This window comes from Echeneis naucrates, chromosome 3, assembly GCF_900963305.1.
Source record: "Echeneis naucrates chromosome 3, fEcheNa1.1, whole genome shotgun sequence".
In the NCBI taxonomy this organism is placed as follows: domain Eukaryota; kingdom Metazoa; phylum Chordata; class Actinopteri; order Carangiformes; family Echeneidae; genus Echeneis; species Echeneis naucrates.
Window position 1 is genome coordinate 24,916,308 of NC_042513.1, and position 27,143 is coordinate 24,943,450.

General features: G+C 44.5%; 1 protein-coding gene across 2 annotated transcripts in view; it reads right to left on the reverse strand.

Moving 5' to 3' along the window:
* Window positions 1-27,143, reverse strand: part of fto (FTO alpha-ketoglutarate dependent dioxygenase) — a 111,839-nt gene that overhangs the window by 41,162 nt on the left and 43,534 nt on the right. For both annotated transcript variants that reach the window (XM_029498862.1, XM_029498863.1), the window contains exon 8: window positions 19,697-19,821. In XM_029498862.1, the coding sequence (XP_029354722.1) occupies window positions 19,697-19,821 (125 nt within the window). The remainder of the gene's footprint in view (window positions 1-19,696; window positions 19,822-27,143) is intronic.

Genomic DNA, 27,143 nt, shown 5'->3' on the forward strand with positions numbered 1-27,143 from the left:
CATGTACGCAAACCGGCATGTACACACACGCGTGCAGTCGAGCTGCTATCTGCCTCGGCGGATGAGCCAACCCTCTACGTTACTCAGATGCAATGGGACGTTGGTTTGGAGTTAGGGAGTGATAGCATGGCACGGGGTGAGTGCCAGAGAGGAGACTACTGACAAGCCAGCAAAGTGCATGTGTGTATCAAAGTTAGCAGAGAGAGCTTTCCTCCTACTTAAACCACTGATTAGCCAAGGCTGATAACTTCTATGTCTAAACCTGATACCTCACCACATATGACCTTGGTCACCATTTGCACTCCCAAGCTACTTATCGAGTTTGCAATTAACAACAACTTTCTTCAAACTGAGTTGTTTACCGCAATGAATGCGTCTGCAGCTAAATCACTTTCAGAATTATTTCAGAAAAACGCTACGACAACTTGACAGTCTTTACCGTTTGTGGCAGCAATTTTAAAGATGGACGTACTGCGAGATAATGAAAGCAAAGGAAAAAAGTTATGAAAGTAGCATGTTGTTTGAAACTACTGTCTTAGATTATAAAAGTGAGCACAGACCTAAAAATGGTCCCATCTGTAATCTTTTAGAATGTATTTATTACAAAATAGTTGACGCGTGTGAAGGAAAATTGCAACGCTCGAGTCTGTGTTTGTGAGTGTTTGTGTGTGGAGGGGGTTCACAGGGAATAACACTGGCCAGAATTTACCCAGGAGAAACAACAAAAGATGCCTCAGAAGTATGTCAGCGTGCCCTCATATCTCCACGGTGGGGGCAGAGAGTCTATCGAGTGCAGGGAAGAATCAGCCAATTTTAGAGAGTGCCTTGTTTTCTATCTGCATCTAAAACCAGAGGTTCTCTTTGGGCAGCTGCAGTGAAATACATAACAAAAGATCTTCTTGAGAAACACTGAGCCAATCAAAGCAGGCATCAGAAGCTAAATGCAGCAAATATGAGCCAGATATTTAAAGTTTGAGGTTTTCTCCAACCAAACAAGCTCATTTACTTTTCAAGCTTCAAGGTTTATGGCAATTTCCCATAAAAGAGCAGAAAAATTGTTGCACAAAACAATTGTTTGGGTTTTGGACTCAGATCATAATACATTTCAAGTATGTATGAAAAACAAACATGTGACAAAGACTTCAACAGATGCAGGACAGCTAAGCTCCAGCTAAGTAGAAATGCAAACTGAGATGGTTGACGGAAATTGGTTTATTAGTGTGAGCAACACTGATGTGTGAAATTAAGCTATCAACACAATAGAGTTTTGCCAATAATGAGTCTTTGATTTGATTTTTAGTATGTTTGGTGTTTTTCAACATCTTGGTCAGGCAGAAAAGTGCCTGACAGCAAACCAAAAATGTGATTCCTTACCACTGATGAATCCCTCATTTTGTGAAAAAAAAAAAAAAAAACTTGAACAGAGAATTGACCAAAAAATGTACCATCAATCTGCAGTGTTTAGAACAACCTGTGTCTAGTCCTGGTGTCTTTGCAAAGTTAAATAGTTAATGATGACTTCACATATATATAGACAAAATAATTCCTCCTTCAATGGAGAGGCAGAGAAACTTCCCAGTCTTTGCACACATCTACAAAATATCCAGAGTTCTACGACCTGATAGATGGCACTGATGATGGGGGCTCTGTGTGGGCTAAGACCATGGATGCTTTCCGCAATTAGCTGCAGCTTTTCCAAGGTTGATCCACCAGTATGGAACCAAGGCCCCAGCCTCATCCTGCATTTGGCAACCCACAACTTTCAGCGTAATTACCCCAGCAACTGTGCTCCTCCTCAGAGATTTGCTAATCTGCGGAGGCTGTGGCGCTCTCTGCCGTCACTGCCACTCGGTCACTGAGAAAGAGGGAAGGAGGGGCGGCACTGCATCACGTACACCCTCGCTACTCTGAATCATAATGTATAAACAAAGCAAAAGAACAGAGGACATCTTGACCTAAAACAGGATGAGAGACAAGGGAAAGGGCACAGACAGGAAGGAGGCTATTGGCCCAAACTTTGAAAACAACTATCTGCAGAGGAGTCGAAAGAGGAGGACTCCAAATTCACCTACTGGAAGCTGAGCACACTTTTGCTTTCAAGCCCAGGACAGTGGGGATGTTAGGAAGGTAAAGGGCCTATTGAGTGCTGAGCTATCTTGCCCTGGCACTTAATCAAAGGGATTAAAGCATGGGAAGCCAAGCCCACAGGTTATCCTCCAGGAAGCATACCAAGTAGTTATCAAAAACACCAAAGTTCAAAGAAGCTCAATTTTCCTATATTAGAAGTGTTTTGGTCACAGCCCTCAGGCTTGTTTCTAGGTAAAAGAACTGTGTTAGAAATGTTTGTGCTTGCATGCTCGGAGGAGTAGTGGGCGGGTGCGTGCAATTAAGTGATGGCTGAATGCAGCGTGATCAATCCCTCTCAGTCCAAAGAAAAACCTGATCCAACTGTCTCATATTCACATTAGCGTCTCCCACAGACGGAATAAGGCTGGGCAGTGCATATTTTACAATTAACCTTAACACTTTGGGTAGGTGCCAGTTGGGGATATTACAGTGTCAGCCCTTTCATTAGGCTGTGCAGCTTTGGGTAGCCACAGTAGCAAGTCCAGGAGCAATCACATCTAAAAGCGCTAAAAAGGCTGCACTGTTGCTGCCCAGGAAGGACCAGGATCAGACAGGAAGTAAGAAGACTATCCCGTAACAGCATACAGGAGTGTGGCCAAGCTGTTTACACAAATGCGCTAAGCATAAGGGATCAGCATGATGCGTTTTGTGAGATTTCCTTTGACATTTATAATTGGACAGGCATAGGGTCAGCGGTTTGAAGCTTAATGTGAGGAATCCAAAAGTGAAAGCATGTGACAAATCCCATGACTCTTCAAAAGTTGCAGCAGTCTCTCCGTAGCGCTTTGTTGCCTCTACAGTGGCCCTGCACAGCGAAACCAAAATTAGGATTGCATGTCCCTCAAAATACTAACTAACAATGTTGAGTTTAGTGGTTGGAGGCCCAATCAGGACCGGGTCTCTTCATGCTGAAAACATGTGCCTTCAGAGTACTCTGAGGTGCTAAAAAACATGACAATATTAGGATAAACACTACTGCAGATGGATGCATAATAATCACTGTCACTGTGGAATACCAGACAAATTTCTTTTGGTCATGTACATTCCAGATGGTGGTTTGTCAACAATAAAACCATGACTGAACCAGTCTCTGGAGATTTAAGCACTGGGGTGAATGAAATGGGCCCAAAAGGCAACCTGAAACTTACACCGTGAGCGACAGATACCTCAAAGCAAGCGTACCTATTCTGGTTTATCACCAAAGCTAAAGCATGACAGCTTAGCTTTGTGACAAAGAATATTTAGCCATTATGGCCCAAACAGGCCTTGTTATGATGAAATCAGCCCACTCGCATGCTTAGCATGTTCATTACTGAAGCCTCTAACCTGCCAGGGTCCTGGTATGGCTTCAATAGACAGATCCCATCTGTCTGATGTTAGGACCATTGGAAACAGATGGACCTTTAATTGTATTTTTGCCCAAATTGCAAAATAGCTACTTGGGAAAGAAGCTAAAATAACATACAAACAACAGCAACTATGATAACAACTGCATCTGGAATGAAATGAGTACAGTACGGGATCAAAAACAGAAGGCATACAAATTCAGCTCAGCTCTTTGAAAGGGGATCCCCCTAACATTACTCGACCAGTATTGATTTACTCTGCAATTTCGCGTTTCTCTCCCCATTCCAGCTACACAATCTCTGTTGAGCAGGAGGTCCAGCAAATAGCACTCATCAGATTTTTCCAAAACATAAAAGATTGATGCCTTGCTTCTTCTCAGACAAAAGAATAATTGAGGAAAGGTTGAAATTGGTATTTGGAGAAAGAAGCACTGAAACCAAAAGTAGATACTCAGGCCCCAGAGGTAGTTTAATAAACCATAATGGGAAAATGCTGTATAAGGGCACTTGTGTGATGAAAAATCTGTACCTTGTAAAAAGCCCATTCTTACCTTTAGATCCTTCAAATAAAATACCGGTGCAATGGCACTTGTGCAAGACAAAAGTACTAAAATCAGTTATGGGCACTCATGAATGATGACACCGAAAATGGATATGGAGAATATGTCATTAAAACTTTTACAATAATATTTGTTAGATAACTTTCCACCGGATTTAGACACTAAAACTAAAGACGATATTTCTTTTCCTCCAATCCTTGCCAGCAGTGCACTGTATCTGAATAGCTTTCCTTTCCTAAGCCCTGCAATTTTCAGACATGGACAAGAGGGAGAGAACAGATAAACAGGCTTTTTTTACATTTCAGTCCAAATCACATCAAGGTATAAACAGTGAGCCCAGAGCACATTGCCTATTCTTTTTCAAAGTAAGTTCTGCTGTTCCATTTCAAATACCTCGGGGTTATGGGTCATAATGCTGCTTTTCAGCTTCTGAACACGTTTATTCAGGCATCCTACTGTAAATAGGGGGAGATTCAACATCAAATACCTCTATTCCCCATGCTGGCCCTTTCGTCTGTTCTGAGTGGATGTGAGCTTTTGGCTAACAAAGTAATGGTTCCTCCTCTTCTCGCACCAGACTCTGAATACCAAGTGGCAAAATAATTGAGGCAAGTGAATATAGTTCTCTTTGGTGTCGCAATGTATTAAGCAAAGCCCTAAATACAACCAGGTATGAAATCAATCAAGTTGGCAAAATAACCAAAACTTAAAGATGACATGAAGCCAATATGTGTCAGGAAATTAAATTAGTGTTAGGTTATGTTATGGCTCACAGCTCTTCAGCCATTAAAGAGGTAATAAATGTGTTATAAAGCTCTTACAAGCCCCTAAGGCCATTAAGGGCTGAGCTGCAGAACTGTTTACGAGATTGTTTATTACAGGCTAGGCTTATCATCATTTACCACGCAGAGGTGGCTAAAACGAACTCCATAAATAGCAGATTCACTGGTACTAAGCCAAGCTCAACAGGGTTGCTATAACGGGAATGTATGAATTGTCACAAATGCATCCATTGGCAAGGTGAGGAGAAAGGAAGAGGAGAGGAGAACGGTAGTAGAAGAGAGCCGAGGAGCAGAGCAGAGCAGAGCAGAGGGCAGAGTGACTAGCAGGTGGCTTCATATTGTCTCTATCCACCACATATGTCCCGTCCACTGTTGAACTGGCAGGCAGGGACACAATGTGTTGACCTGAGAGCCTGTTAGAGACCTGGAAGTGGGTAAATATAGAGCAGTGGGAGAGCAGAGGTGTCTTAAATGACATATCTAATGATGCTCGTCCTGTGCAGTCTATTCCCTCGGTCCAGAGGAGGACTGCAGGAATATGAGAGCCCAACTGCTGTGTGCTGGCAAAGCCACAGCCATAAAGGCTTGCTCTTTAAAGTAAACACCGGTAGCAGCACAATTGTGTCTTTTATTATATCTTTCATGTGATTTGACCGACACCCATCCTTTCTCTTCCAGCAGTCGCATGCACAATATAAACATAAACAGCCCTATGCCTCATTTGGATTTGCAGTGAATGGGAGAGATTCGTATTAAGCCTTTGCAGCCGTGTGTGTTCCCTTTTGCATATGAGAGAACAGTTTCAAAAGGCTTGTCTATAATGCATAAGAGCCTTTTAGGCTGTGTTTACTGCAACACTCAATTCCTCCCACTGACAATCCATGCACGGGTTTGCATCATTTTGTGAGACATGCCAGTTTTGAATTATTCAGTCACTCATCTCATCTTCCACAGCACCTCATTTAACAAACACATATGCACATTCACAAATAAAAAGACGGAGTGGTCTACAAGGGTACTACAACAGCACCTCAGTCAGTCCCTTTGGAGAGGCGGGAATCCTATTACCTCGCCATCAGAACCTGTCGGATGCCTCTCCTCATGCCAAACCCCCTTTTGTTCAAGGGGAATACAATGTACACCATCAGTCCATTTAGATGCTGTCTGCTCTGTGTACTTTAATGGGCCTTGGGCCTTGAGCGTCATGAGCAGAAGAAAAACCCAGTTCAATTTCCCTTCACAAGCGCACAGAACAAGCCCCTGCACTGTACCAGCTCCATGCATAATTCACTGCCGGTGATGTGCGTCTTAAACGCTGCTGAAATATACATGGCGGCATATGCAAATTTGGCAGGGCTCTCACATGCTGTACTCGCTAAACAGACAACAAGAGAATATAGCATGCCATGCAGACAGCCCTTCTGGACACAGACAGTATGTAGTACAGAATGTAACTGTAGGTGTGCGTGTTGAGGGGGTGTTAACTGCAGGTCTTGAATGTGTAGAGAAATGCGACAATACTTGCCGTGCTCTCCTTCAACTTCGCTGCGGTGCTTAAATCACGTGGAAGGATTTGCACGCTGATGTGGAAAAACAAAGACATAGCAGCTACGAAACTGTAAGTAAGACACTCAAGGTTTCTGAAAGGACATTTTGAAACTAGTGCAGCTTTACCATTTCAGCTAAGTTTGTGTTTCCTGCCGCCACAAATCCAAAAGTATACAGATGGATACACCTCTCCATCACAACCAATTTAGCCGTAAAATAATATGTAAAGAAAAAAGATTAATTCGTTTAAGATTGTCACGGCTAATATATATATATATATTTATTTTTTTATTTTTTTATTTTTTTCCTTAACGAAGGCATCTAGTGGGTACTGGGGGAACTGCAGACTGCAGCTTGGATTCCTGCTGTATCTGCACCAGCGTGTGTGTGTGTGTGTCTGATCTTTGTGGAGGGATGTTGATGAGGGAGGAGGAGAGGGCAGACTGGTGGTGTCAGATTTTATAAATGAGGGAGGAAATGTCTTTATCCCGGGTTTGGACACCCCCACCATTTTTCCTTACCAATCCTTCACAGAGTGTGTGTGTGTGTGTGTGTGTGTGTGTGTGTGTGTGTGTGTGTACATAGTTCGGGCCAGGCACTGGCTCAGTCCGATTCCCAGCAGTATATCTTTAACAGGGCCTTCCCGCCGGGCTGCCAGCCTGTTCCCCCCTGACGGGACAACAGCCCAGCTGACGCCACTGCAGCCCTGCCAACACAACCCACGCCTTCGACCCACAATCTGCTCCCCTGATCCTGATGAAGGGGAGGGTGGGAAGTGATTAAAAAGAAGACAACAGCAAACACAATATAGTAAGTGCTAAAATATAATATATAAATAAAGGTAGTCAATCTTTACAAAGCACACAAATAGCAGGACTACGGGGGAGCATGTCATACACAAAAGATACTCACATTTTAATGGTTTAGTAGAGCAGACTTTGACGGTAGAGCCACATAAATGTTTGGTACTGGTAAGGTTAAACTGCTAAATTAATCTGATCAGAAAGTGAATATAAAAACCAAACCATGAGGAGGAAAGAGCCTCCTCCAGGGCTCAGAAATCTGAAACACTTAAGTGGTTTCCATTGTATGGAAATTAAAGAATAATCAGGATTTGGCACTCCAAATAAACTGAGAGGAGACCAAGAACCTGATGGTCACCCCAGCTGAGCTTCACAAAAATCACTTTGAAAAATGCTTGACATTTGCAAACCAGCTTAAGGACTCTCCAACTGTGAGAAATGAGATTCTCTGATCTGATGACACGAATATCAAACTATATATCTGCATGAAAACAATCACTACTGATCATTACTGTCCAAACAGTGAAGCATAACAACAACAAGAGCAATGACATTCACTAGATTCACATATGGGGAGAGAACATGCAAACGCAACACAGAGGATCCAATTAGAGCAAGGAATAATGGAATGACCAATAAAAAATAAGCAATAATCAAAGATTTTATAACATACAAAACATAATATCGACCCAAACAAATCGTGGATGTGGAGCCGCAGCTGTGCAGTCATTAAAGTTGAAGTTGAGGAACACTGAGCTGTTAATGTGCTGTGGATATGCTTTGATTTGACATTTATACTGAGGTGGCTTAAGTTTTCATAAGAAATATTTTCTCTTGTTTTGATGTGAATCCATGTTTTTTTCCATTTTCTCATGAGTTTATTTAGTGACTCCTACTTCAACCTTTCTATAAATGAGAGCAATTACTGCAATTGCATTAACGGGCATCACTGTAGTTGATTTCTACTCTGAAATCCCAACACAGAGGTGAAGAGTGCTTCATTCTCAGAATGTGATGCCAGACATCGATATATGCATACAGCCCTCTGCTTTGGTACGTCACACTCAGACGTACATGCATATTGCATGCATAAACAGAATGAAAGTCGGAGTGCATATGTTCGTTTGTTCAATCACATACATACAATAAATCTGGCCCATGGTGACCGTGTGCAGCTGCCAAAGCTGTGGTGTCGCTAGTGTTCACTGGTGTCGAACGGTGTGTTAACAGGATGTGTAATGCGGTGTGCTGGTCCTGTGCTGCAGCCAGGGCTGGGTGGCAGCAGCACTGTAGGCTACAGTAGGGCAGTTATCATGAAGCAGTCATGTAGCTGCTCTGCCGGGCCAGTCTAATTACAGGAGAACAGCGTGCACCAGCCTGGGCCTCCAAATGGCACCATATGTTTTCCCAGACTAACCAGCTGAATAAATGCCATTTACCCATTCAGGATGCACTGTGCTCTGTGTCTGGGAATCAGTCACTCACACTCATATAACCCACCCCCATCCCCCGCCTTCCCCAAAACACTCTACCACCCACCCTTGCCATATAAAACTCAGCTGTCGGGGATTTACCCTGCTCACCCCACCATGTAGCCTCACACAGCTTCCTGTTCGGTTTAACCATTTACAAATCCTATTGTCGGTTTGTCTGTGGCTCTCTAACAGACACAGACCTGCGTAACGACGTCGCTGATTGTGCTGTAACCAGTTTAGTTAGCCAAAGGAGGTTTGGTTAATCAGAAACAGTGTTTTCAAAAGGCGAGCAACAGTGTTAGGGTGTGGTCGGATCCATTCATCTCTTCTTTGTCGGCGTGAGCCGCACCCCACGCAGAGTCGTTAGTTAGTCAGTGACCTGAGATGGAGCAGAGGTGGATTATTTTCCATCTGAGTTATTCAACTTCGAACTCACACATCATGTGTATCGATCGCATCCGCCTGCTACTTCGTTGTTGCAGCTAATCGTGCTGTTAGCAGTTTGTGGTGCTGACACAAAAGTTCACAAACTATTCAGCCAGTGGCTCTTGAACATTTTGATTTGAGGTGATATGATATAAAGTAATCTCATACTTCTTTGAACAGAGAAATTTACATTCTCAGATTTTATTTCAGTGACGCTCAATGCTTTTTTGCCAAGGACGTAATAATAAAATAGCATTTTGTCCTTTCTTTCTTACAAATCCTCTTACATCCCGACTGAGTTAGGAACCTGTCACTTAGCTTATCATGGAGAGATGCTACAATTTAATAAGGTTCTAACACAAGCTAATGGTGATGCTGTTTTTTTTTTTTTACTTGGCTTTGATTTGAACATAGAGCACTTCCCCACCAACACTTGCTGGCAAATTTACAATCGCAGCGTCACTGATAACAACAACATAATTCTTTGTGGTTGCAGAAAGCTGACAACATTTGTATCGTGACCTCTTTCTTTGGAAAAGCTCCCTGTATCATCACTTGATAGACCTATCACACATCATCAGTCTGTTAATGAGAACAGCCGAGGCAGAGGCACTCACAGATGCCTATCGAGGGCAGAAAACAAAAAGAGAATGTAAGTAAATATGGACTGTAATTAGGATGACAAGGTTGAAAAAACAGATAACACACCGTGGCAGCCTGAAGGCCTACTCTTTCACACATGCACGGGACATACACAGGCACTCGCCTGTATGCTCTCGCACACACACACACACACACACACACACACACAGGGAACAAATCAAATGTTTTAATCAGCTTGCTACAGCACATAATGAGGATCCACTAAGCCCCAGCTATCGGCTGCCATCGGCCACTCACTTGTGCCTTCAAAGAACTGATTTTTCACTTCTAATACAGCAGCTATCGAGACTGAACACAGTCTGGCGTGAGCAATAAAACCTGAAAAGTGCAAATTGTGTTTCACCAAGTGAAATATATGCAGTGACGCAAGGAAGCAATTATCTGCAAGTGGACAAGACAGTACAGCCTACGGGGAAACGTGTAGCGGCCGAACACACCCTATTTGTCACTGCTATGATTTACATCACTGAAATAGTACAGAATGGCGGTCTAAGATCTTCGCTGCACTCGGTAGGAAAAGTGAATGAGAAGGTCACAGCTCATAAATCTAACATCACATGCTACGGCCTTACATATGCACACAACCCGACTCCCTCCTAGACTAAAAGATACTGTGTCAGGTTTACCTCTCGCCTTGAGAGTTCACTCCTTGTGATGCTGCGTAGCGTGCACCTGGCTCGGCCACACCTGCTGCATAGCACAAGGAAATCACATGAATCAGTCAAATCAGTTACTGCCAGTCTAGTTTCCACAGAACTGCAGAAGTATGTGAGAATTCTTTCTCAACCATCCAGGTGTGGGCGTGTGTGTGTGTGTGTGTGTGTGTGTGTGTGATTGACAGTGTGTGAGTATGCGTAAAGTGTACGTGTGGAGATACAGGGTATGTGCAGGTGGGCCTCCTGGTGCAGTTTCTGGCCTCCTGGCATAGCCCTGACCTCTGTGAGGAGGACTCACAGCTCCAATCCTCCAGCTGGAGAAGAGATGACCTGAGAACTGCACAAACTACGAGTCCTTCTGTCCTTGTCTTCTTTCTGCCCACCTAGTGTGCCTTGATTGGGGGACATGCATCTAATTTAGTCCTGATTTCATATACTGACTTTTTTTTCCTTTTTTTTTTTTTACTGTTGCTATTTTCATATATTGTCTGCATTCAATTTTTAGACTATATGCGTTTGAATTCATTTCATCACCATAATCAATATCATTCCTCAGAATTAGTAAGGAAAATTATAGAAACAACGTACGCTCTGGCGAAGTCTGGCTCAAAAAGATCTCTGAAAAGCTGTCCTGTCTTTGACAGAGGTTGCCATACATGTCAAACCTAAGGTGAGCTAACTCGAGCCTCTGTAGCAACATCCGGTGCAGCCTGCTGTAAAATAAATGACGTTGTTAGCTGCAGTCTCACAGGTGAAATGTGCTGCTGCTACAATTATTCTAATGCCAGCATGCCAGAATGCCAGTGCTACCAAATGCTGCTGTCAGCCCAGGGGTTTAATTAGTTTGGCACGTGTGCCACTTATAATCACCTGCCATTACCAGTTCTGGCTGCATCTGCTTACACGTCTGTCAGTGCCGAGCCGGCTCGCTGTGTGTGTGTATAGGCTTGTGGGTGCGTTGGATGGTGAGCGTATATTTTTGCCGACAGAAAAGACGCCCGAACCAGCACGAAATCTGGTCAAAAAAGGAATCATTGGCACTATTTTTCTGTTATACCTATGAAATTTAAGGCGTATATCCAAACTGACTACAGCCAGGACAATTGTATTAGTGGTACAGACTTGTCAACAGTCCATCTGTACAGATGCATTGTCAAAACAGAGGGGAGCAGGGCTTCATAGTGTCAGACTGCACTGCGAATAGAGCTACACCTCAGGCTGAATACATCACATTGTGATTTCATGAGAGCTGGAAGAGGTGAAAGATGAAAAAAAACTTCAGGGCGGCTGCTGAATCTCAACCCAAAACAGGAGAAATGGAAGTTAAAAGTGAATCGTTCACTCCCCCTGGCGTAGCATTGGCTACCTTTAGGGTTGGAGTAGGAGGAGGAGGCACAGGAGGAAAAGAGAAGCCCCCTGGCTCTCACAGTCATGTGACCGCTGAGCTCAATATCTGAAGGATGGACCTCAAGCTGTGTATTCAGCTATCAGGCCATGAGCTGTTGTGTGTGTGTGTAGGTTCGACACCATAGAGACACTCCCACAGACAGAGCAGCAACTCCGTGCTTCACAGTCACCTATGCCTGTCACAATACAATAGCTCCAACTATCCCTATTATTTTCAGAAAGTTCCCATTTAGCACTTAACCGAGGCTTCAATATTGTGCTGCCTCAAAAACATCTGTTGGGACTTGTGTGGCTACACTAATTACAAATATCTGCAGTAATCCGGCGCCGATAAGAGAGTCATTACTCCATCAGACATTTATCACTATGGGATTGATGACCCATTTCAGAGGCAGCCTTTGTACGGGGAAGGGAAATCGCTGATATCCCTTTTATCCTACATCGCTGCTGAAGCCATCCATTTGTCAGGAGGCAAGCTAGTTAGAATTGTAATTAACAGCTATGGACTTTAGCCCTAATAGAATTTTTGCAGGAAACAGCAGATTGACGTTGGAGAGAATGATGGGTGAGTTTTCCTGGGGGGGTTTTTTCCTTACTAATTGCCACTTGGAGTTGCTGTCTGTCAAAAGGAGCTGCTCTACGCTCTGCCAATAAAGTACCGACAAATTTTAGCTGCCGAGGTGCTTCAGTGCATTAGTGTGTAACAAACACAAATGCATATTCATGGGTCAAACGCGAAAGATGTACTTTCCTGTTCGAGCTCATAAGTTCCGGTTTTCCTCTGACTCTTTTTCACTCTGAAGCTCGCTTTCACACCCACAGACACACACACACAGAGCGGAGCAGCAGATGATCACAGTGGGTAAGGACTAAAGGTCTGGCCACCTGCTGGCCACGTCCCGTCTCTGTAGCGGTAATGAACAGAGACAGCTTGGGGACCGCCCTGCGTGCTTGTCCCCTTCCCAGTCGCCCTGCTTCGGGGCAGAGCTGGGGGCCCCGGGGTGACAGAGACGCCAGAGATGTTCCCCATACTGACAGGCTGGGTCTTACCTGGCCAACCCACTGTACGCACAAACACACACACAGACACGGGTACAGGCACACACATACACACAAGGAGGGGAGGGGGGGGGGGGGGCAAATGTGGTGATACACAAAGACGTGCATGTGTGAGTGCTGTATACATGTGCACAATGTAACTATTCGCACATGTTTATGCATCTACACATACGCACGTACACCCACACTCTCACACACACACACACACTCTGACCCGGTGTAATTCCTCCAGCACACGGCTGGTGACAGGAGCAGCTGCGGCCACTACGGCAGACAGATGAAATTTTCATAACTATCTCCTCCAACTTCCATCCTCACCTTCAGGATAATTTATGACCTGCCTGCCAGCCTTGAAGAGACAATATGCTAGCTATGAAATGAAGTGTTCAAGTGGTGTAGGTTATAATTAACAGAGAAGGATGTGTGTATGTGGGGTGGTGGGGGGGCTGCCCAGGTGGGGTGGTGGTGGTGGGTGGAAAAAAAAAAAAAGCAAAGGATGGAGGAGTGGCGTGTGCGTCTGCACATGTATAATGTGCACTCGTGTGTTTAATCACAACATAACATATCTGATATGACTTTTGTGATATCAGCATTAGCGTCAGAGTAGCAGAGAGAAGAACTACGATGAGAAACATTACAAGCACAGTACAGCAGCCTACAGTTCCAATAACTCCCTGTAAAGTTTCAACTGCTGCTCATTAGCTCACTTTCTACAAACAAGCACAAGTACATTTAGTGTCGTATGATATTTTTCAGGAGAATTCCCATCAAAGAGTAAAAAGGAACGCAACAAGAGTGTTTTTGGTGAGCACAACCTCCTGGGACGCCACGTTCCTGCAGTTTGTTTGTTTCACAGTCCCTGCCACACATCCTCACCCAATCATGCCCTATCAGCTCTCTGGGATGTTGGGTTTGACCAGAAAAAATGTCCTGGTTTTCCTGACTACCAGTAAAACACATTCCCACCCACCTTCTCCTCACCACATTGTCTTTTCCAAACACAAATTTTATTTGCATATTAAAAAAGGCAGCATTTAATGGGTGACTGTCTATGCAACAAGTGTGTTTAAATGTCTGTGGGACTTTTAATGACATCTCCAACCCTCTCCTTCTCCGTTTCTGTGCCGCACTGCATTGCCAAGCTCTGACTGTGAAATGCATAATTATGAAATGACTGTTTCCATTAAAACCTGTCAGCAATTTAATGCCGTTGTGACTCAGGCGAGGACATGTGAAGAAACTTAACAAAGAAAGTGTGATACTGATGCCTGCCAGCTGTGAGCGTTTCATTCCCAAACCCAACCACAGATTGAGAGAAAGCACGAGCCTCAGCAGCTAATTACTAACGCAGGCAAGATCGACATACATGCACATTTACACAGGTACGACATGTTTGTACAGTAAGCAGAAGGTAAAGAAATAGCATCGTCAGCCATCTTGTTCACGGCATATTCCTGCAAGAGTAAGACACTGAAGTACTTTCCAGTACATAGGATGAGAGGACGATTACGACGGCAGCAGCAGCAGCAGCAGCTGTGAGGTTCTGCTGAGGTCAGGACATGTCATGCATAACTGAGTGATTGCTAAACAGGGGTGGGTGCATGAGAGAGGAATTCATAATTTACAATCCAGCACACACAAACATACACCTCACAAACACCCAGGCCACAGGCGATCTAGCTGCACGCATGTAACTCGTCTCAGGGACCACACAGACATGTTTTAGATAAAGACAGACAAATTAGACGACAGCGTCTCAGGCTAACCACTGCGCTTGCGCTAATTACAGGCTGGCCGGCGATGAAAGAGACAGATGACATGTCCTTATTTGTTTTCTCCTCCAGTGCCCCGAACCGAGTAAACACAGCGATGCATGACGGCAAAAGTAGATGGTACAAAAGAAAAAACAAAAGAGACGCACGGACAACGGAGATGAAGAACACGTCTGTGGGTTGAGAGTCCCACTCACCACACACACAGGTGTTCGCCCACCATCACAGTAAACAAGCCCCCGAGGTAAAAAGAAACAAGGGCACAGCCAGCAAAACTTTTGGCTGGCAAGCACTGCCAAGGAAAACAGACTGAGCTAGCCCTGTCTGATCTGCTTGCAAAACAGGACTGCTGTTGTGGGGGTGATGTCGAGGCAAATGTGGGGATGCTGTCTGGGAGATCTGATTAACCTGTCACCTCCAGTTGCAACTTACATCACACAGGCCTGGTTGACAACATGCCCGGACTGACCTGCCGCCAACCAGAACGTTGTTTTGTGATGCCAGCTCAACCTTACTAATTAAACCTACTTTATTAACAGCTTGATGCCATTTTACTGTACTCCACAAACCCTGTTACCCAGACCCATCCATGTGGGCCGGTTGAAATAGTGGGAGGAGGTCATGAAATAACAAAACTGCCTACAATGCAAAATTTCAGAAACTTCTCCCAGGCACAGTTGAACAGTTGAACAGATGATGGCTTAAGTGGTGAAAGGCGTCGGCAGCTCCATTTCTAACTCTTAGAGTGCCACATTAGACAAGGCTGTCTGTCCATCTTTATTGTGGACGAGACACTGACAATATTTCCAACTCCCATCTGGGACAGGGGGCCTCCATTGTCTCCCAACTCCCTGCCCTACCCCAGAGCAGGAATTGGGGCGGGGTACGTCAGTGAAAGCACAAAAGACATGTCACATGTAGTTGGAATGAAGTGCCAGCCAATGAAGGTCTCTCTCCTCTTTTATCTGTGTCACTATGCGCCTACACAGGGGTGCAACTGGTAGCTCATAACACTTGCGGGGTCATTCCTGGTTGGGCACAGCTTCAACCTCGGCTCTGTGGCCTCTGCTGGCCCCCGTTGACCCTTGGTTTTGATGACAGACTGGGCTTTTTGTGTGGCAGAGCTCTGTCCAGGTGAGGACAAGAGAGGACGACAATGGCAGGAAACATAAAGCTGATGGAGGCTTGGAGACGGTCCTACGGGGTCATGGGTCAAGCTGGACAGCTGAGTGATGAGTGCAGCTGCGGGCACGTGGACCCCCTTCCCTCTCTTCTTTAGCTCGGCTTGCCATGTCAGCTGACGTTGCCTTTGTCTTGATATAAAGACTCACTAACGCACAACAGGCCGAAGAAAAGTAATCAACACAGGCAACAGATGTACTACGCCACAAATTCTGAGTGTATGGCTATTATACTGACAACATAACTCTGTGCAGTCAGGGTCAACTACTTATCTTTCCAAAGGTTGGCAGGAATTGAACTCGATAATGAAATGTCATTTCCGAACAAATGATTAATAATATTAAATGGCTGAATGGGTGAAATAAAATTTTTAGAATAAAACAAGAGATAGACAGTTCTAAGTTCCCTCCTTGAATTTGAACAGCCAGTCTGCTTTTCTGCCGTTTTATTTGTGCCACCGTCACCAGAACTTGCTGGCATTTCATTGTCAGGAAAATTGCTGCAGCTGAACAAATTGGCCAGTACCACGAGGAGGATTATTTTGAACCTTGTTATGTATCACCATCTAAGTCTATTAGAAAATAAATGCATAATTTGTTCCAAACTATCCTGAGCTGTCCAACTGTTTCTGGTGCCAAAGGTCAATGGCTGCCGACTCTCCAAACGGCCCTCACAGAAATGGGTGGATAGGGATTGCCAAGTCAGGCACAAACGCTGCTTTGGGTCATAAACACCTCCGCCTGTCTCTCCTCCACAGAGGTGAGTTGGGATTGCACTCTGTTAATCTTTCACTACGGGCCTGCTCGTTTTTACACTGGCCCGCCGCAGAACAGAGGAGGGGAATGAAAGAGGGGTAGTAAAGGACAAGAGTGGATAAAAGAGCAGGAAGAAAAAGCCATAGAGAGGGCCAGATGGGCACCTTCACAGTCCATTTATCAAACCCAATGTGGCCCTCCCCTCCCCTCCCCGCTGCTCTCATGTCCTAAACCCCCATGTAATTCTGTAATGATTTTCATTATCATATAATGACCTTACAAAGCCTACAGCAGTTTGCATGGTCAGTACAAAACTCACAGCTGTTCAATTCAGACTTTGTTCGCTGGCTGTGACAAAGCTTTTTTTTTTTTTATTTTCTCCCCCTGTTGGTCAGAACAGTGACCTCTAGGCTCCAGAAGGTCAGCATGAGGTCACCCCATCCAGCAACCGGGAGGTTCAAAGGTAGCCGTTAGCATACACACGCAAGGTAGCGTCACACTAAGTAGCTACTGTGCATCTGTTGAAATGCAGCACTTTCGGAAACAAAACAAGGGAAGATGATAGTGTAGATGTGAAACAAGATATATGCATTTTCAAAACCTAACCACGCCGCCATCCGGATCCCATCCTGAAAGGCTTGTTCCCCTGGGGTTTGTGCCTTGCTCTTCAGTCTCCACTTCCTATGTGGCATACTCAGCCTCTCTACTACAGTACATTCACATAACAATCCATCTATTTCCAGGGTACTCACGGGACATTTACCAGCGGGACACGGAGGGCAGCATCTATCAAAGAATTCACCGTGTGCATCGGGAAAACCCAGTTACCAGAAAAGCTCATAAGAATAAAAAACCCCACATAACTTTGTTGGCTCAGAGTGAATGAATGGACTGCATCTGCTAGCAGGGCGAGCAGCGGCATCACTCACTCTGAGCGCCCATAAGTCACTTGTGAAGAACCGCTGGTCACTGGGTCCAATTCCTCTTTCTTTCCTTCCACCTAGTGCTAAAAATGCCCCGGAGGCAGAAAATGGCAGCTAGCAGGTCCGTGTTCCTGCACAGAGTGCTCCTTTAACTGGTATTTGAGAAACAAAAGTCAGCGAGAAACTTAATCAATCAACGCTGGTTGTTTATGTTTATGTGCCTCTTGCAAGAGTCATCAATCATGCTTTTTTTTTTTTTCCCCACTTTTTTCTGCCCTTTTGCAAGCAATATGTGCTGGATGGAAACCATGGAAACAAAAGGCAGCATTATGATAAAAGCCTTCCTGTTGCATATTGTGTGGAAACCTAATTAGGATGCCCCATGAAAAAGAAAGCAGCAAAATGGATCAGCAAATTAATTTCAGAAGTCCTATTTTGGTGCATGCTTTTATGAAAATAAACAAAGGTTTGAATACATCTGACTGAAGTGAACTAAATTCACTCACTGTGTGTCTGATTCTTTAATATACTATATCTTTAATTCAAAACAATGACTCCGCTTCGGAGTAATACGCATGAAGGAATACTAAGTTTTCCTTTCTTCACAAAGAACAACCAAAGAAACCCTTAACTGACATCAAACACAGATCTCTGATCTCTGCCAGTACGTTCCACTTAACATTGCACACAGCCATGTGTTTGTGTAAAAGCTATCTGTTGACAGCCACTTGACAGGGTGACCTCTGTCTTTTTCCTAAGTGAGGGAGGGGCATACGTTTAATGTGTGCAGCCCTTCCAGATTAAATGTGTGTAAATGTGAGGGTGGGTATCAGGAGCAGCTGGAGTTCAAACATATTGTGTGGGATGCTTGGCCTTTACCAAAACTAATCTAATCAGTCTTTCACTGCTGATCGAGTAAACGTCATGTCTGCCGACGAGGACTGAGCATTTCCCGTCCTGGTCGGAGATACTAGTTGTCGTGATTTTCAGGGTGGGCCGAGCAGAGTCTGGGCTTAGACGTGGCTGGTAGGAGCTAACTGTGCATTGTGGGTGGTGGGGGAAAAGGGATGGCAGATAGTGCTGATGTGTGTGTTTGCGGCGAGATGGTTTCTAGCTTTCAGCACCAGCAGCTGGAATGCACTATCAGCGCTGTGAGTCGGTGGTCGTCAACACAGCAAAGCAAGGTGTGTGGAAACAGCCTGTTTACAAGGCTCATCTGGATGGGGCACGGGCAAAAGGTCAACCAGATTGGACAACTCATTACAGAGGGCCGCTGGGAGGATAGGAGGGTGGCAACGCTGCTGCAAGTTCACACATATTTTGCAAAAGGAAAGATGCTTTCAGGAATTCCTTGCCTACAGATTCTGCCTGTGGCGCTTCGGCTTTCTCTTGGCTCTGGATCGTGTCTGGTCCGCAGTGTGTGCGTTTGCGGGTGACACTGAGGTCAAATGTGTCAATAGAGACAATAAACAGGGGGACATATGCAAGTCTAGTGTTTACATGCACGTGTGTGTCTGTGTGTGTTCTTGCTGGTGCTGAAGGGCTGAATGATGAAGAGAATGAGCAGCTAAAATAACACTGACTTGTGTGTGTGAGGCCCTTCGTTATCTGAATGAATGGTCAGCAGTCAAATCCCTGTGCTCTCCACTCTTATCTGAAAGGAAGGAAGTTACTGGGCTTATCCAAGACACACGTGTCATTCTGATAGTGGTGATATCTGCCAGGCCCAAGAACCACAAACGAACACCAACCCAAACGGCTCTATATTTGCTCACTGTCGAATTCCTCTTAATGAAACTACGACTCAAATGACTGTCCCTGATCATTTTTGGCTCTTGGAGCTCCATCAAACATTGGTATTTCACTCAGGCTTGTACATGACAGTGTAAAGGGAAGATTAAGCTCCTGTTGTTTATTGAGGCTTGGGATTGACCCTTCATCCTAACGGGATCAATGAGGTCAGTCATATGGTTTAAAAAATGCAAGTCAAATCTACACGGAGCATATATCTCATGTATTTTTCTAGTTTTAAATGGTAGTTTATAAACTTGTTTCTCGCTGGAATGAAGCTTTATTCATGTGTGATGGTGTTTCCATTTTGACTAGAAGACCTTGCTTGTGTTTCGGAGAGTCTTACTTGGCCTGTCCCACACATCTGTTTGAGATTTATCTTTCCAATACAGGGAACAAAGTTGGTGCTGCGTTGTGTTACCTGTCTCTCCAAGTCTGTCTTTGCTGGTGTCTGTCTGTCAAGGCAGACAGCAGAGTTTCTGCCATCTCCCTCCGTCCTTCCCCTGCTCTGCCCTCCTCCTCCACTGTAGCCAAGAAGAGCATGGTCTGGGGAAAAAAAAAAAAGAGAGAGAGAGAGAGAAGTAGAAGTAGAGTACAGATACATACGAATGTTGCTGCAATAACACTATGACCTGGGCCATCAGAAAAAACATGATACCCCCCCAAAAAAGGTCAACGCTGTCTTCATCTACTTCAAACAGGGGTTAAAATGAATTCGGCTTTTCTGTCTCCCACTACATACCTAAGACACATCGATACTACTTGGCTCTAAGAAGTCTTCCTCCTCACTATTAAAGTGTGTGGAACTGAGGAGAAAGACTACCTGAAGCGATTCCCTCTATCGTTGAGCTTCTATGCTCAGTGTAGAAATTACACAGCTCTGAGGCAAGGCTCCATTGTAACATCCCTAGGACGGCAACATACAGTAAGTCTAGTATAAAGCCAGTTTCACATCAGAGGATGGGCAAATTACACCCAATATTAGAGTGTGAGTCAATTAATCACGTCCTGCACAGCACAGTGTAATGTGTGAGTATCCCCCTGTTGAACATGAATTACAGGCCGGCTTAAAGTGTGACGTGGCACATCAGCGCTAATCTGAGACATCCTGGCAAACCTTCGCCTCCAAGTCCTCCGCAGCCTCTAAGCTGGTTGAGAGGGAGTCAAATGAAAAAGGATCTGGCAGCCCAAATTAAATGCAATGCTGTCAGCCACAGTCAAATCCCTCTTTCCCCTTACCATCTCCCTCCTCTTCTCTACCCTTCACAAACTCACTCCCTCTCTGAATATCCTTATATGCCCCCCCCACCTCCCCTGTGATGGATCTGTAACTCTGACTGACTCTGACGTCTTGTTAAGAACAGTCTCTTCCTGTCACATCCGCCAGTCAAGCGTGTTCATTTCTTCCCATTAACAGTCGCTCGCCTCCGCAGTCATCCACCCCTCTTAAAAAAAAAAAAAAAAAGAAACCCACAATGTAAAGAAACCTTCATTCCTTTTCCTCTCCCTCTTTTTTTTTTAATCCCTTACTGACAATCCACCTGTCTGTCTTAATTCATGTGAAGATAGGTTTGATTGTCTGTGTGCGTGTGTTCCTGACAGAGAGGAGTGTGATTTGCCGACAGAGTAATATGCTTACTTCCTCCACACCACACAGGACAGGTGTCAAAACACGTGGCGTTGTGTGACTGATTACACCTGACTCAGAGGAGACACCAAATATTACGTTGACCAAGAGGAAGCAGGGTCGGCTGTACTGCCTATGGAAACTGTACGTTTTGGTTTGGATCAAACTCTGCCTTCCCGGGATGAGTGACGGGCTAAGAAAGTGCCAGAAAGTGCATTCAGACTGTATCCCCATCTCAGCCAGTAGCCATCGTATTGCCACGTCGTCCGTGACGCTGAAGAGCAAATGATTTGTAGTAGATCTGAAACCTGCTCTGATGTTCGTTTGTGTGCACTCTTCCCAGAGCTGGCCCGGGAACAGAAACAAGTGGCGAGGAAAGAGAACGGGCGAATGGCGAAATTAAAAAGCAAACAATGAAATAATAACTCGCTAAATAAATAAAAATAAACATTCATCATCACGTCATCACCTTGCTTTGTTTTGGAGCCAATAAAAAACGGATGATCAAACCGCATCAACCAGGCTTTTGTCCCGACTCAGTGATGATGATGGAAGTCACCGAAATAGACCCCCCCACCTCCAAACGCACTGAAGTCTGCACACCTCCTCTTCCGTGAAACACACAGATGACAGCTTGTGCTTTGCTGGAGTGTGCGTGCGTTTGTTCGTTTGTAAGCATGCAAAAGCCTCTTTTTTGTGTTTGTTCTCAGCTAATTTTTGTGAGGATAGGTGTGCCTCTGATAATGAATGCACGGTGCAGTGAATGCCCGATAGCGCGGCTCTCTCCATGAAAACGTGTACGTGTGTTTGTGTGCCAGAGCGCCTGTGATGCTGTTTAGGCGATACGGTGCTGAGAGAGGCCTTCAGGTTTAGCCCCAGGCTGATCCCCGGGCCCTTTAGACACCCCACTTGTTGTTTACTGGTCAAGCCCAGCCTCAGTCAGCTGCGGCCACACCACAGCTCTTTGTCTTTGTTCCTGCGTTCGCACTCATCAGCCCCCTCATTCTTCCTATTTACTGTTTGGTGACAGTAGCTGTCCTCAGCCTCCTGATGCTGACCACAGATGTCCCCCTGACCCAGGGCAAATCCTGAGGTGAACAAGAGGACATGCAGGACTTGGGTACCCTCATCCCCGGTCCCATGGACCCCAAAAGCAACCTTGTCTATTTTCCCACTGATAGGCATAAACACTTCCGGCCTTGTGCAGAAGCAGGGAAGGTAAACAAATACACGGTGATAGTTTGGTCGGTGATGATAGCCTTCCAAGTGAAGGCTGGCTGGAGGGCAGCCTGGGGGGTGCTCACTAACACCTCAAGCCAGGACTGTATCTTAAAACCAACAAGCATCTGTCTATTCTATCACACAACAACATGTCACTCATTCAACACAGAGAAACTGAATGGGAAGACAGTTGCAGAAAACAGTTCAACATGGCTGGTATCCCTCATAACTTCCCATAATAGCTGTCACAGGTCGCATAATGGCTGAGGAGCAGAGAACTCAAGGGGAGGAAGGTTAAAAAAAGATGCAGAACTGAAGGTTTACACTTCATAAAACAGAGCTACTTGCTGACCACCAGAGCATCTGAGAAACTGTTAACACCCCATGAAATGTCTTAGCTGACTTTAGACCGGTACTTTCAGGGGACCCAGAGCACTCTTAAGCTCACTGGCACCGGCTTATATGGGAAACCTTTTACATCTGCAGGCCACAAACGCTTACAAATTTACCTCCCTTCTTAACTATTTCAGCTGACAGGGGCGGATTTCCAGACCGGAATAGACCGAATGATTGACGGTTACCTAAAAAAGAGCAGCTGGTAAACAAACCCACCAGTAACACCAAACAGGTTTTGGCTGGTGGCTGATGTTACACTAATTTGGCACCACGATGCCTGCCCTGCTACAGTAAGTGCACCTCTGTCTGTCACACTGGCAACCTCCACAACTGTCTCCCTGCCACTAGCATGTGTAACGGGCCGAGCTACAGGCCAGCAGACTCCCCTGTCTATCTGTGTGCCAACACGTCTGTGTGGCCATATGGAGGCAGGCGTGGCCTGAACTACTAATTCATTCTACTGTTTGGGACTGTTGGGGCCTTTAACTCACAGAAACAGCCTGCGAAACGTAGAAGCTAGTTTGGTGTTTTGTTAATCAACTGCACAATAGAGCAGATGTAACCAGGTCTGACTTAGTCTGAAGTGAGTGTGCTTTTGGGGGAAACTGTGGGGAATGCTAGTAATTACCAGACAGTGGCTGAAGTCCTCATGATTTGACTTTAATTTGGTCAGCAGGACAAAAGCTAAACGACACATTAATACGCGACAAAAACAGCAGCTGAATGATTCTAAGAAATCCCCAAACATCCCGGACAGAGAAGCACTTGCTCCGACCATGGCGATTATGTGAGAAATGAATGATGAATAACGTGTAAGCCCCCCCCGCCCCAAACTGAGTAACTGGCAAGCACTTCAACAAGACATCTCAAGCTTTAAGTTTGGACTTTTTCTCCACATCTCCAGACATTCCACTGCTGTTTGCCACAGCTAAAGCTCAGCTGCTCTGACATCTGATTTCATAGGCCTTACGAGTTGGAGTTTGGCAGACTCTGTCTCCACTTGCCCCCCCCATTCTTCCTCCCCCCCCTCTAATACGAGAAACCAATATCACTTTGACCGCTGGTGGAAAAAGGCATCAGGCACCTTGCTCGAGGTAATGGATAGCTTCTGCTCACTGATATAAACAACTGGGGAGCTGTGATCCTGCCAGGGCCAGTTCCAGTCAGGACAAGGGATGTGTGTGCGTTTGCTGCATGCCACCGCTGAGTTACTTTGCTCTTGGGGGGTTGGGGGGGGACTCTCCACCGGTGGAAAAATTATATTAGCCCAGGAAGAAATAAGCCCAGACCACATTCACTTTTCTGTGACATCACACTTTAAGTCATAAAGTGCACGTGTGTGTGTGTGGGGTCGGGGGGGTTTCTCGCCGTCTGCCTGCTGTCACATGATTATAGATGGCTCAAAATTGTGGCATATCTGAAATTAAATTTGCTCAGTTTCCATTACGTAAGATTGGTTGATAACATGTATGTGTCTGTGTGTGCGTGTAGTCGAAGAGTGATGATTGTCAACATTGCTATTCAAGAGTCGTCTTTCACTCGTCAAAGAAGCATGACCTTTGACATTATTAGAGGAAATATGGAAGACAATGTTTCCATTAAAATAACAAAATCAAAATCTTTCTTTCTCTTTTATGTGTTTGTCTTCTGAATTATTTGTCACATTTAAAGCGGCACTGACTGCGAGGGACTTTTCAAATGGTTTGTTGTAATGCTTCTTTTTTTTTATTATTATATATATTTATTTTAATTCTGTTCACACAAATAAACAAAATATATTACACTTTTCTTTGAATATAGTTTCATTTGTACAATCAGTAATGGATGATAAAAGTGTTGTGAATTTGAAGTAGAAATATTTGCAAAGAAGATTTTTTTTTTTAACATCTGGAAAGATCTAGTCTAGATGTCTCCGAGATGATAAAAGTTCTTTATTGAAACGTCACCCAAAGATTTTGGCTTACCATGTGTGTGTGGCTGTGCATTTGTGTTTGTGTGCTAATGTGTTCTCGCGATCTCCGCGGCGATAGAAACCTTTTCTGCCAGTTTGACCCTTGCAAGGTTGCGGGCACCATCAATTATGTCAGCCAGTAAAATGGGCTTTGCTACGCACAGCAGATTATATGGAGTGTAAAACATTAGAAAAATGTGTCTGCAACATCAGAGTAACATGGTTGAAGACACAAAGGTTTGGGGGTGGAGGGAAACCTCCCAAAACGGGAAGACCCTTGACAAGTGATTTTGTTTGAAGGCATTGTAACACACTCAAGTGGGCAGGGTTGTTTTCTATGGCCCCAACGGCACTCCATCTTCTGGACAGAATGCGAGCGGGATGGAAGGACATATGCTTTCCACGGGGTCAAATGAAGCAGAACTCAAAGGCTTTTGTGATGCCTCTTTTTGGTGGCTAGAAGAAAAGGAAAATCTGTTGTTGGGTCTTAGTCCAGTGGGCTCACAAGTATCACATAAAAATTCACCGGCCTGTTTCTCTCAGGGCTTTTGTCTCCGTCTCATGATAAGGAGTGCGGATCCAGTTGGCCTTAATCGCTAAACCACATAGTTTATAGTTTGAATGAGCTTTGCAGCAGGAAGGGACAGAGTGCTCATACACACACAATCTACTGGCTCCTCACTGGCCTTGCAAAAAAAAAAAAAAAAAAAAAAAAAAAAAAGCACCATCCATCCATCACAAGAAAGCTTCGAGAGGTGCTTTGACTAATTCAGGACAATGAAGACAGAGCTGGACAAAGGCATTTGCGATGAGCGTGACACTAAAGCACCTTCTGCTCTGTTAAAACTCGCTTACTCTATTCCTTTCTGTATGAAAACTGAGTCTAGATTCGAGCTTGATAGCAGATTGTGATCAGCACATCGCTCTCCTGCCAGTAAAAAGCTTTTTGCTGATTGGGGCCAAAGCCAGCTTCTTTAAGCCCCGGAGTTAAACCGTTACACACACTGCACCATACTTAAGGTCCTCAAAAATGCTAAACCAATAAAAAGGGTTTCCATCCATCTAGATATGCTCACATAGAACGGTTTTGTTTTAGTGAGGAGGGGGCATGCCTGCAGGGGCTTAAATGTGCTACGAACAAAGTTTTGATTGACTACAAAAAGTCTGAAGTGTAGTGATTCTCTCAATCTTTGCATCTGGCTGAAGGCTACTGGAGTGAAAACTAAACAAGCCCTGTTGTGCGTCTAGTCTGACATCAAATGTGAATTAGCTACAGTGGAAGACTATGTCTAAAGTAGGAAAGATTGGATTTCTAAATCTGCAGGTTCACCACCGTGAAAATACTTCAGTCAAGTCCACAAGGTCCATGTAGTATCAGAGAGACAAGCTGAATACACGAGCTGACATTCTTACATCAGTTGTGTTTGTTTGCTGATTGCACAGTTCAATTGTGAGAGCTTTTTTTTTTTTTTTTTTTTTGCTAAAAAAAACAAAACAAAACAAAAAAACAAAAACACAAAGGTTTTGGGGATATTGACACAAAGACAGGCCTTTCATACAGTTCTCTCCACACCAAATGGCCATGCAGCAGCAAACAAGGTCCAAGCATCCAAGCGTGCTGCAAGATCATTGGCTCACTTACAGCAAGCAGATTTACTCATTCACTCATTTAAATTTCACACTTTGGACAGTTTTCAATCCTCAACAAGAAGTCTGTCCATAAATGTTTTTACCCTCAATTTGCACATGGCACCTGAGGATTTTTCAAACAGCCATACATTAAGACATCTTCCCGGTCTGAAGGGAACAAAACATATGAACTAAATCATGTATAATCTCAGCATTGCTGAGTATCAATTTAGGCTAAATGGGAAAATCTGATACAGCTATGGATGACGGCTAAGCCTTTTATCACACAAAGCTGATATGGTTTTATTATTATGAAAAGTCCAAAAAGGAGACATTTTAAAGTTATTAAAGTCTGCAAGTGTTCCTAAACATACATGAAGACTCCCTCCCCTGAGGGATGTTGATGAGAGCGGCTAAAGGGTGTTTATGAGACTGTTAGCCAGGAGAGGATGCCGCCCTGCAGCTCTCACCCAAATAAAAGAGCCATTTATTACATCCAACATGACCCTCTCATTACACACAAATAGGAATTAATGAGCGCTATATCGGGCGCTCCCAGCGGAGCGAGGCGGGGCTCGCTAAAGGACCAGCGTTAATCACACTGTCCTACATCTCACCCATTTAACACCGCCCATCAGATCGCTCTATGCATGGGGAGGATGGGGGGAAGGATCACTACCTGCAAAGGTGGCCACTCTCAGGTGTCCTCCTGTCTGAAAACAAAATAACTAAATGTGAGAAATTTTATGCCGCATGTTTTTCTACTCTTGTAATCGTCTGGGATTCCAGTTCACCAGTTCGCTCGCCATTCATGTTGTTATGGAACATTTTTCCATCAACTTTATTGATTCAGTGTGAGGACAAACAAACAGTGTCAACAGAGCTGCTATTTCCATTAGTGGTCAGACGGGTTTTAAGCAACTCCAGTAAAAAGGAAAATGTCAGCTGTAAAAGTCAATTAGATGTGGCACAGTAACTTCTTGGTTCTTCTGAGTTAACATAATCTTTGTAATAAGTTGTGCATGTAAAACCTTAATGTTGAAT